This window comes from Cotesia typhae, unplaced genomic scaffold, assembly GCF_013202065.1.
Source record: "Cotesia typhae breed Kobodo isofemale line unplaced genomic scaffold, CoteBio_Ctyphae contig_4, whole genome shotgun sequence".
Classification (NCBI taxonomy): domain Eukaryota; kingdom Metazoa; phylum Arthropoda; class Insecta; order Hymenoptera; family Braconidae; genus Cotesia; species Cotesia typhae.
The window spans coordinates 7,418,675-7,431,212 of NW_027423748.1; the positions used below are offsets into that span (position 1 = coordinate 7,418,675).

General features: G+C 30.3%; 4 protein-coding genes across 4 annotated transcripts; 1 reads left to right on the forward strand and 3 right to left on the reverse strand.

Moving 5' to 3' along the window:
• Positions 1-1,011: 1,011 nt before the first annotated feature.
• Positions 1,012-2,291, reverse strand: LOC141527510 (larval cuticle protein A3A-like). The gene is made up of 3 exons (XM_074243044.1): positions 2,280-2,291; positions 1,611-1,677; positions 1,012-1,493 (listed from the first exon to the last, which is right to left on the reverse strand). Exons 1-3 carry the CDS (start codon positions 2,289-2,291, stop codon positions 1,012-1,014), a joined length of 561 nt encoding a protein of 186 aa, XP_074099145.1.
• Positions 2,292-3,479: 1,188 nt separating this feature from the next.
• LOC141527506 (uncharacterized) lies at positions 3,480-4,606 on the reverse strand. The gene is made up of 2 exons (XM_074243040.1): positions 4,566-4,606; positions 3,480-4,151 (listed from the first exon to the last, which is right to left on the reverse strand). Exons 1-2 carry the CDS (start codon positions 4,575-4,577, stop codon positions 3,480-3,482), a joined length of 684 nt encoding a protein of 227 aa, XP_074099141.1. The 5' UTR covers positions 4,578-4,606.
• A 707-nt stretch (positions 4,607-5,313) lies between these two features.
• On the forward strand, positions 5,314-6,459 carry LOC141527508 (cuticle protein-like). The gene is made up of 2 exons (XM_074243042.1): positions 5,314-5,382; positions 5,731-6,459. Exons 1-2 carry the CDS (start codon positions 5,371-5,373, stop codon positions 6,364-6,366), a joined length of 648 nt encoding a protein of 215 aa, XP_074099143.1. The 5' UTR covers positions 5,314-5,370; the 3' UTR covers positions 6,367-6,459.
• A 1,925-nt stretch (positions 6,460-8,384) lies between these two features.
• On the reverse strand, positions 8,385-9,856 carry Cpr3 (cuticular protein 3). The gene is made up of 2 exons (XM_074243038.1): positions 9,845-9,856; positions 8,385-9,316 (listed from the first exon to the last, which is right to left on the reverse strand). The coding sequence occupies exons 1-2, from the start codon at positions 9,854-9,856 to the stop codon at positions 8,453-8,455; spliced, it is 876 nt and encodes a 291-aa protein (XP_074099139.1). The 3' UTR covers positions 8,385-8,452.
• Between the last annotated feature and the right edge of the window lie 2,682 nt (positions 9,857-12,538).

A 12,538-nucleotide genomic window follows, 5' to 3' on the forward strand; every position in this document is an offset into this window, starting at 1 on the left:
TTTCATTTTTAAATCAAAACGTCTTTTTATATAACGATAAAATATTTTCACTTGAATTAAAAAATATTGCATTTATTATTTATTAAAATTTTTACTGGTAGAATTTTTTTTTCTGATAATTCATTTATTTTTAAATTTCAAAAATTACGTCTTTAAATTTCAGCATTATATTCTTACAACTTTATTGTATTTTTACAATTTTATTCAACCTCTAAAGTTCAAAAATTGGTACTATCATTGAAATAAATAAATTTAATTAATAATCTTATGTTCTTCTCAAAAATTTGCTACATTAACAATGAACTCAATTTTGTAACTAAATTTATCACTACATATAATATATAAATCCCATCCATACCTTGATTACAGATCTATATAAAGTCATATAAAAATAACAGCGAAAATAAAATTAATTACATCTTGATTTATGAATAACTTGTTCAAAAGACATAAATAAAAAATTGTACAATCTCATTGCATGCTACCAGGTATGAAGTATTTAAAATTAATATCCGAGGATTTTAAATAAAACTAATTCTCAATTACCTTCAGTAATAAATAATTATTCTCCATTGTACTGTAACGCCTTAAAAAGGTATTCAAAACCTTCGGAATTATTTTTATTTCGCCCAGCGACTGGTTATCCGCGAAAGGAAGTTTCAACAGTCTTTAGTTTTAAAAAAAGTTCGAATAAACCAACACCTTAGTCATTGTAGCCTCCAGATTAAAATCAGCAGATCTTTTCTTCAACTAATTAACGCTTTTTTTTTTTTTTTTTTTTTTTTTTTTTTTTAACCGAAGAATTAAACATATAGCTGCTAAATTTAAAATTTATATGTTTACTAAAAATAAATTTCACTACTTTTAAAACTAAAATAAAAACTGTGTTATGAAATTAAATAATGAGATTTTTTTAAATTTATAAATTCATTTATTAAAATAATTATTATTAATTATTAAAATGTTTAACATCTAAATTGGGCGTTGCAAAATATTAGCTATAAATCACATTTAATGGTGGTAGTAAGCCGGAGCTGAGTGGTAATATTGCGGCTGTTGGTAGATGGGTGCGGCGTGGGCAATATGAACAGCTGGAGCGGTATGAACTGCTTTGACGGCAACTTGAGCGGGTTCTTTGTGGACAACAGCGTTGAATCCGTTAACGTCATCAGCGGTGTAATCGACAGTTCTGCGGGTTCCGTCGGATTCCAGAAGGCTGTAACTTCCATGGACTACATCGCCGTCGCGGGTTTCATGCTGTGATTTTGAGTCACCTGTTACAGAGTCCTGTACGTCGTAGTTGAAGCTGTATTGAGGATGAGGGTCATCTTCAGCGTTGATTGTTTTGTGGGCGACTAAAGCTGGCTGTGCATGGTAAGCTACTGCAGCGGGTTGAGCGTGGTAGGCCACTGCAGCGGGTTGAGCGTGGTAAGCTACTGCAGCGGGTTGAGCGTGGTAAGCTACTGCAGCGGGCTGTGCGTGGTAAGCTACTGCAGCGGGTTGAGCGTGGTAGGCCACTGCAGCGGGTTGAGCGTGGTAAGCTACTGCAGCGGGCTGTGCGTGGTAAGCTACTGCAGCTGGTTGTGCATGGTAGGCCAGCGCAGCGGGTTGTGCGTGGTAAGCAAGTGGAGCGAATCCTGCTCTTGCTACTGACACCAATGTGGTAAAAAGGATAAGCTGAAATTAAATTTTTAATTATTATTATTGTTATTATTATTATATTTGAAATAAATATTTTTATAGAGAGTATTTTGGTTCAGTGTTTAATAAATATTAATTTTCATTAATTGGTCGCCTTATTTTACTCGAATTAAATTTTTATACTGTAAATAAAAATAAAAATTTAACTGAAATTTTGTGAAAATTAATTTTAATAAAATTAAGTAAATTTACTGAATAGCAAATAGACAAAAATTTTGAAAAATAATGCAAATTGTGAAAAAATTTTAGTTAAAATTTTTATTTGTATACTTGGCATGATTATTTTAAAAATTAAGTAATACAAGGATTGACAATAAATATAATTATCATTTAAAAATAATTTCTAGATTACATAAAAATTAAATCAAAACTCATATCGTTCAAAAATTTATGTATCATAGCTTCAATAATTTGCAAGATTTTGTTGATTTTTAAATAAAATTTATGTAAATTTTGTCTGAATTAAATTTTATTCAGATAAATAAATTGTAAAAAATTCTAATTTGTTAATAATATAATTTTATTTATTATTCTGGTGATCTAAACTATTAAATTGAATAAATAAAATAGATACTCACTTTGAATGCCATTGCTCTGTTAATGTCTGGTGAATGACTGATGCTGGCTGTAGCAGACTTAGAGTTTATATAGTGGTCCGAATGTTGAGAAGTAGCTCGTTATTACGAAATAATGTGCCCCAACCGCGCCCGAACTTAACCGCACCGAAAACTCGATTCCATGATTTTCGTCCTACCAACAAACTTGATTGTATTCTCAAGAACGTACACATAATCTCTCACTTGTGCCCATGCGAGCCTCACTCATATGGTTACTTTGCTTTCTTAGTGTGACGACATACACCACTCGAAATCACGCTATCCTGCTCTTGACCACACAGACGAGGAACCACGTGCCAGAAACTCTTATGTGTGCCTCTAATTTAGAATATCATATATAAGAAAGATTAAATCCTTCTGATCTGTGATTGATTGGACAGGATCTATCTATTAGACCAGCGCGTTTTACACGAACTAAGTAGTAATAGATTTAACCATGTCAGACGCACGGAGCCAATTAATCATCTCTATCATCAAGCTCTTATACCTTAAATAAATAGTTTATTATTAAAATAAAATCAATAATTTATTAATTATTTATTTATTTAATAGGATAGATTAATTATGGATTCCACGTTGCGTTCGAAGAAAAAAAAGTAAAAGCTTTCTCGGACCTTCATAGAATTTCCCGTACGTTCGCAGAATATAAATCGCGCGAACTGATAATTGCGCGTAATTTATTTTGTAATTTTAATTAATTAAAAATGGCGCTAATTCGATAATAATAAATTTAATTTTTAGGAATAAAGTTTTCTGAAAATTTTATGTTTTTTAATAAATAAAAAATAAATTTTTTTGCATGAACTATATTTGTTAATATAAATAAGCATACATTATTTATATATATATTACAATATTTAAATGGTGATAAACTTATTTTATATGAAGTTAATTGTTATGCAGGATTCGTATTCGAAGGTCGGTTCGGTTACGCGATGACCTGCTCATTGTTCTTTCGTAAACATGTCCCGCAAGTCGTTTCTTGCATAATAAAAAACACGAGTATAATTGTCTAGTTATACGTTAACTTGTTTATACATTTCAATTACACAAATTACGACTTTTTTAAATATCTTTTAATCAATTACTTTAATTGAGGTAGACTATTTCTTAATATTCGCTAATTTATTTCAATTATAAATTTATTAATTTATCAATTTGTCAATAATGATATCCCGCTGCTTCAGAGGTTAAAGGCGCCGATAGCTGAGCAACTTTTTTATTGTTGTTGCTGAGATTAGCTTTGATAATTTTAGCTGGTCTGGGAGCTGTCCTTACAGCAGCTGCTGTGGGTGATACCAGTCTTGCAGTTGGAATTATTTGGGCCTGCTTAAAGACAAACGGTGCAGAAAGCAGCGGAGCGGCTCTGATTAAAGTTTCAGGTCTGATAGCAACAGGAGCTCTGTACTGTGCTGCGATAACCGGAGCAACTGGTGCAGAGACTATCGGAGCAGAAGTTACCGGAGCAACAATTTTAACTGCCATAGGAGCAGCGGGGACAACTATTGGTGCAGCGGGCACAGTTTTGGAGACAACTGGCGCAACTGCTACAGCAGGTTCACGATTCACGACGGCGTTAAATCCATTTACTGGATCAGCCGTGTAGTCAACTATTCTTCTGGTTCCATCAGCTTCAATTAGGCTGTAGCTTCCTTGGACAACGTCTCCGTTACGGGTTTCGTATTGAGCTTTTGAGTCACCAGTTAGAGCGTCTTGGACGTCGTAGGCAAATGTATACTGTGGGTAAGGATCGTAGTCGTCCAATTTTGCTAATACTGGCGCTGGAACCAGCCCTGCTTTTGAGATGCTGATGATACTTACGAAGACAATGATCTGGAATATTATTTTTAATTATTAATTATTTTTATGGTTCCAATTTTTTTACTGTTATATTGAAATTATTATTGTCATTATCAAATTCTTAAATTTAAAATATTTGGCTTATTAAAAAATTATAAAAAAATTTTTAATTTGAAAACTATAAAAAATAGATCAGATAAATTTTTTATTAAAAAGTTGATGTGAAGTTTTCATTGTTGTCGCTTTTGATGAATGAATTAAATTTGTAAAAATATTGATTAATTAAATTTTCGATAATAAACATTTTTACAGAAGCGCGCAAAGCGCGTTCAATTTTCTAGTGTTTAAAAAAAATTAAAAAATTAATAAATTTTGAACTGATAAAGAATATAAAGTTTAAAAAAAATTTTTTAATTTACTGGAATCTCGAAAAAAAAAAAATGATACCTTGGAAATCATGTTTATGTAATTCAACAAATGTGATGGGATCAAAAACACTGAGAGAACTGTTTAGCTTCTGTACAAAAGCATTCATCTTATATCTGACAGCCCCACTCTGAATAAAAAATATTTGATGGTTTATTACGCGCATCCTCATACTAAACTCTGTTAAAAATGAAGCAATGTGAGGCAACTTTATTTCATATTAGTATTTCACGTTGAGTGGAGCATCAGCAATTGCATACCAATGCTCCGAAATTCGATGTCCGTCATCCAATCTTGTTTTTAGCAGTCACTTGAGAGCTTGCTATGATTTATATTGAAACAAATGTTAAGTTCCTTACTCAATGTTATGACTAACAAAGTTACGGTACCACGTTAGATTCACCGTTAATATTATTATTATTGTTAGTTTCGTTTATGTAACAATGGTAATTGGAATCGTTATAAAGTAGAACGCGTTTAAATTGTATTGATTTTATAAGAGTAAACAAAAGTTGAATTCGTAATGACATTTAATGAGGTCAATAGGCTCGACCTTCTCAATAGTTTTCGGATTTTATACGTGGCCTTTGTCAACTACCCTTGTAGTCACCAATCGCTGTATAATTATATCGATACTGTTAAACAAAGTATTCTTCAATTGAAATTGCAATAATGTTTTATTTAAAATTAGTTGGTGGGAGACTAAATGGCTGATGTAACATTGTGACATCTTCAGGGATATAAATTCAAGCGGAATGTGTTTGTTGGTATCAGTTGTCTCTTACAATTCTCAGTGATCAGTAGACTATACAAATAATTTATTAAAATGGCTTTCAAAGTAAGTTTTAAATTATAAAAATGTATTTTTAAAAGTGATAAAAGTTCTGACAAAGTTTTACTCTTTTGTATAATTTTGAGCTTATCAAATGAAGTGAATTTTATTTGAAAAAATTCAATTTAGACTTTCGGGAATAGAAAAAAAATTTGATTTTTGATTATTTTAATTTTCAATCAAATTAATGATTTAAAAATTTTTTTAAATTGGAATTACTCTCAAAAGATTCAATCTCTTTTTCAAAAATTCGGATTAACATTTTTTAAATAAGCTTTACATTTTCTATCAACCTCAAAATCAAAATTTTAACGCTAAAAAAATTTATCTAATTGATCAAATTATTTTGTTTAGATTTTCTTATTTGCTGTGGTGATATCTGTAAGCTCTGTAAAGGCAGGAGTGGTACCAGTAACACCAGCAGTTCCCGTTCCAGCGGCGCCGGTTTTGGCAAAAATTGAGGACTTTGACGCTGCGCCGCAGTACAGTTTTGCTTACGATGTTAAAGACTCGCTGACTGGTGACTCAAAGGCTCAATACGAAACCCGTAACGGAGACGTTGTCCAAGGAAGCTACAGCTTAATTGAAGCTGACGGAACCAGAAGAATAGTTGACTACACTGCGGATCCAGTAAATGGATTTAACGCTGTCGTAAATCGTGAACCTGCTGTTGCCGTCGCTGCCCCTGTTGCTCCAGTCACTGCTAAAGTTGTTACTCCAGTTGCTGCTCCAGTAGTTGCTGCTAGATACGCTGCTCCAGTTGCTGCTCCAGTAGTTGCTGCTAGATACGCCGCTCCAGTTCCAGCTCCAGTTCCAGTTCCAGTTCCAGCTCCAGTTGTGGCTGCTCGATACGCTGCTCCAGTAGTTCCTGCACCTTACACATCTCCATTTATAGCAGCTCCATACACTCTACCCCGTGCAGTCGCTGACAGATTCGCCACTCCAGTTTATTCTTCTCCATTAGTGGCGCAGAACACTATACTTTATTAATTGTTGTTTTTGAAATTTTTTGTATACTAATTTGAGTTTTATTTCTGTTATTGATTTTGTTTAATCACCTTTTTGTTACAAATAAATGTTTAGCCAATATTTTGTTTGTTTTGTTATTTTTTTATAATTTTGTATAAATTCGGATAATTTAAGTTAAATTAAATTAAGGTAAAAGACCTAGTTATTAATACTGGACTAGTTATTTGATACTTGCAATTTTATTTTAGATAAAAAAAAAAATGTTCCTAAAAAATTAATTATCTTAAAATTTATAATTGAAAAATTATATTTATTTATTTATTTATTAGAGTTGATTTTTTTAATTAAAATTAAATTGCCGCCGTCAATAACTAGGGGTTTTTTTTTATTTTAAATCAACATTAATTAAAATTAATAATTATTTCACTTAAACGTTAACACAAACTTTTTCAGACACATAATGTTAATACATTAACATAATATTATAATAAGTATATTCTTACAATTTTTTTTTTTTAATTTTGAATTGACGATTTAAGTAAATAGAATAATTTTGTACAGTGTATACAATAATTGATCATTGAGAAAATTTGTTAATTTATCATGCTTTGAGAGTACTTCAGAAAAACTCAATAAATGATCAATAGCTAAATAATTATTTATTTTAAATTAAAAAGTAAAAATTAGGAAAGATAAACTTTAGAGCCATGCAAAACTCTGCATAAACTGAAAAAATTTCAGCATGATATAACATTTTTATTGCTGTTTAAAAATTAACGCAATTTAGGGTATTAGCAAATTATAAATAACTAATAAAATTTTTTAGTGAAACAAAATTTGAAATTAAATACAGTTATCATTCAACAGTATTTTTATTCTTAGAAGTGGGAGTTTTTATTATTAATGAATTGCTTGGTCATTAAATAAAACAATAATTTAAAACCATTTATTTTTCCATGTACTTTTTTAATTCTGTTAGGAGTTATAATGAAAAGATTTTTTCCAAATTCAATTATTAAAATCTAATTTTTTTCCCCAAATTGTAATAAACGACAATTGTCAATCATGGGTCTTGTTTAGAAGTTATTTATAGTTGAATTAATAGCAAAAAGTAGTTCAAACGTTACTATGTAATATCGTACTTATACTTAAATACCGTCTTAACGACTGATACATCATTTAGATAAGGAAAAATTTTATTTATTGATACTAAATTTTACAAACAATAAAACTAATCCTTAAAAGAAAGATATGAAAATTAATATAAGAAGAAAGATACTTATAAAAATATTTTTATGACTCTACACTCTATAAGATAATTTATCAATCCTACACCATTTCCAGATAATCATAAATTCCATCAGTCAATATTATTCATACCTTATTATTAAAATTACCCAATTCCCCTTACCAATCTCTATAAATAAAAATTTCTAACTCCGAATCCAACAATCAAAATCTTGATAATAAATTCACGATACATTTTTATTGATATTTAAAATTTATTGGTGACATCGCCATGTATACTGAATAAAATATCATCGTGATTTCAGCATGCATACATAAAAAAAACAAAGCTGCAATCGTCATCATATGATAATAAACGACCAACAAAAACGTAAACGTTACACGATGTAGAAATCGCTGGTGGATGCTCATATACTCAATCTGAATTCAATCCGTGCAACTGTCTTCGCTGAGTAAATATTTTTTAGGCACCTTATGTAATCCCCGTTGTGTCAAAGTTGAACACACTCTTAGTGTTACATGAGTGACCGTAGGTGGCTCGATTGTTGGTACTGGGTTTGCAAATCGATTAAGATAAGTGACTGTTGAAAAATTTTGTCACTCATAGTTTTTAAAATTAATTCAACAGACCTACTTAACTTACAATACTAGTGTTACCATTATACCCCACTAACAGATCGTATCAGTTAGTTTCGGTTCTTGGCAAGCAAAAAAAAAAATCAACCAAAGTGATCAGTAAATAAATCAAATCAAAAATTATTACAATAGCTTACAAATGATTTATTGACAGTTCAATACAATTGCAGTACCTCCCGTTTGATAATATGTACAAAATATTTATAAAAAATCATATCAAAGCTCAGAAGTTAAGATTGGTGTAAGTGAGACCAGCAACTGGAGCAGTGAATGCCAAAGGGGAAGAGTAAGCTCCAGCGTAGGCTGAGTAAGGTGGATAGTTAAGAGTTACTGGAGCCTGAGCTTGATTTTGAGCCTGAGCTTGAGTTTGGGCTTCAGCTTGGTTTTGAGCTTGAGCGTTTCTTGCATTCTCTTGACCTGCTTCTTCAGAATTCACCCTAGTGGCCTGAGCTCTCAAAGGAGCAAAGTTTTGCCTTTCAGCGGGGATCCGGTTTCCAAATCTTTGCTGAGCTTCCGTAACTCTCTGGGCTTGCTCGCGTCTCAGCGGTCCAGACCTTGCGTCAATAACTTCAACATCTGAGTCAGGTCCGCTTTCGGGAACAGCAGGTGCTGGAGCAGGTCCAGGTCCACCAGGCACTACTTGTCCCGGGGCGAAACCGAATGGAGCCACTGGAGCTACTGGAGCCGCTACTGGAGAAACTGGAACCGCTGGAGCGATTTCTACTGCGGGGGCTACGGGAACTCCAATGGCTGCAGGTTCGCGACTGACGACGGCGTTGAATCCATTGACGGGGTCGGAGGTGTAGTCGACGATTCTTCTGGTACCGTCCGGTTCAATCAGGCTGTAGCTTCCTTGTACGATATCGCCGTTTCGGGTTTCGTACTGAGCTTTCGAGTCACCGGTCAGAGCGTCTTGAACGTCGTAGGCGAAGGTGTATTGTGGTGCTGCGTCGTAATCTTCGTATCTGGCTGGCACGACTACTGATGCTGGTTGTACTACTGCTGCAGGTTGAACTACTTGCGCAGCTGGGGCCACTTGTACTATCGCAGCTTTTGCGGTGAAGGCAGCTGCCAAAATTACGATCAACTGAAATGGTTTATTGTTTAATTATTTATTTGTTTATTTAATGCTAATAAAAATTTAATAAATAAATTACTATAAATAACTTTTTAATTAAAAAAAAAAAAAAAAAAATGATTTCTATATTTAATTTCAAAGAAATACTTTGTAATTTAATTCCAAAATTATTCGATATTCTAGTAATGTTTAGTTCACAAATTTTGACCTTATATGCACGCTAAATTATTTATAATCAATTTTAAAATTTTATTACGGTTAAATTGTATTGAAATTAAATTAAAAAAAATTTACGAATTTTAATTCAGAAAATATTTTTGGTAAAAAATTTATTTTTGGGTAATGAATGGCAAAAAACTTTGTCTGGAACAAATTCATAATTCTTAAGGAATTTTCTGCTAATTTATGTAAAACACAAAACTTAAAAGTGTTTTTTTTTTTAATGACAAGATATGATAAGGGATATTTCGTCGATGATTGATAAAAGACAACAAAAAATGTCTGGTAAGCTTAATAATCACAGGCTTAGTTTCTCACCTTGCAAGCCATGTTTAAACTGATATCACCAGAAGACTGATGGCTTAGGGTAAGATCCATCGTGTATTTATACAACGGGATGTTACCAATCCGCGATGGCAATGACCGGCGAGGAGGTATATCTATAGCTATTACTATGAAACCAATATAAATACGACACCCCCACCAAAAAGTATTAAATGTATGCTGTGACCTCTCCGCCTCATAACTATGTGCCGTTTACCAATGCACATACTTATACTTAACTTATATGTTTCTCCATATCGGCAAGCTGCGTCAGGCGCCTTCTACTTACATTACATATTACATATTGTATTAAGTCAATATAATTTGTTTTGTCAGTTCGATGGCTGTCCAATACGCGACTTGACAACCAAACGGTACAGATTTTTTACTTTATCCTTTTTCGTCATCAGTTTTTCGAGCGTAAGTACTTACTGTTTATTCATTTTTTCGGGTGTTAATTTTGCTTTCGGGTATTTTTGTGTTTTTTGCATTTAATTGACTATTTAAGAATAAAATTTAAAATTTTTTGAGATAATAATTCTGAAAAGTTTCTTAAAATTTTTTAGTTTTAAAATTAATATTTAATTATATTTTATAATGCCCATATTTCAGAAAATCATTAAATTTTTAATATGTTGAAAATTATTAAAAGTTTGTCTACAATATTTTGTAAAATTTCGATATTAATTACGAACACTATAAAAAAGTATCAGTTTAATTCAACAATTTCTATATTTTCATTAATCAAATTTAAAATGGCTTTTATAAAAATTTTAAATTGAATTTTTTTATATTAGAAAAAAAAAATAAATTAAAATTATTACCCAAAAAGACCTCACCAGTTAAAGTTGGCTATATGACCACAGCAGTTGAAACCGACTCTAAACAACAATTCATTAAAAAAAAAATTAAAATTAAAATTATTGATATTTTTCAACTATTTTATCAAATTATTCTTAATAAAATTTGTAAACTGTTAAAACATTTCAGAAATTTCTTAAAAAATTATTCTGTATTAATGTTTCTAGAATATTTAAAAATATTTAGAATGTGTGTAAAAATTTTTTCATTGCATAGATTAACTTAAATAATTATTAAGAATTTTTTCACAATAGTATACTCAAAAATAGAATTAATAAATACAAAATATTATATTTTCAAATACAACACAAAAATAATAACAACGATCAAATAATAATAAAAAGTGTAACCTTCGACATTGTAATTTTATTATCATGAATATCATTACTCAACCAAATAGAAAATTAGGTAATGCGTAAGAGTAATTTATCGCCGCGACGTCTCATTGTCACGTACCGCAAAGACGTGTAAAGAAAGCATCACATAATCCTCAACTCGTCTCGCACTTTTAATTAACTCATCAACTAAACAGCCATAAACAAACAACACCTTTTATTTTCTCGCTCTCACAATAAATTAGTCAGTAAAAATTATGACGTAAAAAGTATGCTCAGTTCCGCATCTACCAGCTGAAACTATATTAGTTGTATTAAATTGAATTGATGCCTAATTTCTCTATGAATAAACCATAAGATCGTCTAGACGACGCATTAGTCATATTTCTCTCGAAATTCTTTCTACTAAAACTTTTTTTTACAAAAGTCTGACGTAACTAATTATCAGAATTTCAAACGATCTTTGTGATCTAAAAACTAAAACATTGTTTCATTTGAAGGCTTTGATTATAACAATTGTAATTATAATGACTATTAAACTAAAAAATGATAAAATAAGAAAGTTTAAAATTTATTAATTAGACATGGGCAATTCAATGTCAATCGCCTATTTATTATTATTTATTCACTGTATTCAATTCTATACATGCTTCAATTAAGCATTGCTCAAGTTCTTTGTATTTTTTATTAGCTTTTTTTTATTATTGAAAAGCACGCGAAAATGCCTGGCACGTTGCGTTAATGTGGTAAGACTTGGCGAATATCCACTTTCGCGTGCCTGCCTTGAAGAATCTCTTACTAATTCCATTAATCTTCATAACTATTTTATTTACTAATAAAAATTCTTTTCACCAACCTTGAAAATTCGTACAAATTACTTTACACGTCAAAAAAAAAAAATAACTATTCTATTTTTTCTTTTAGCCAATAAATACATTTAGATTTTTTAAATTAAATCATAATAAAATCTGATACGACAAAAATCAAGTCTGACCTGAATTTACTAAAAAATGTTTGCTTTAAAATTATTCATAGAAAAAAATAAGCAGAGTAATTGAATGTTGAAACTAACAGTTTTTTATACTCTCTTTTGCTTTTTTTATTCGTCCAATATTACTCAAATCTAATTGAATATTTATTATTCATTTCTTTCTCTTTATTTATTGCTTATAAATGTAAATATATATATATATATATATATATATATATATATATATATATATATATATATATATATATATATATATATATATATATATATATATATAAATATTTATTTATATTTCAGCAGTAGATCGATTAATCTTTGATTGTACATCAACTGATCTATAAATAAATGCAAATAAAAATAAATTTAAAAATCCTAATAATTTTTTTTAATAATTTTATTAATTTACATACTAAATAAATTCTTAATTAATTAATTTATTTATTTTATAATAAAAAATAAGTTCAGAAATTTTTTTACTGAAAAAGCCAATGTGGAAAATAT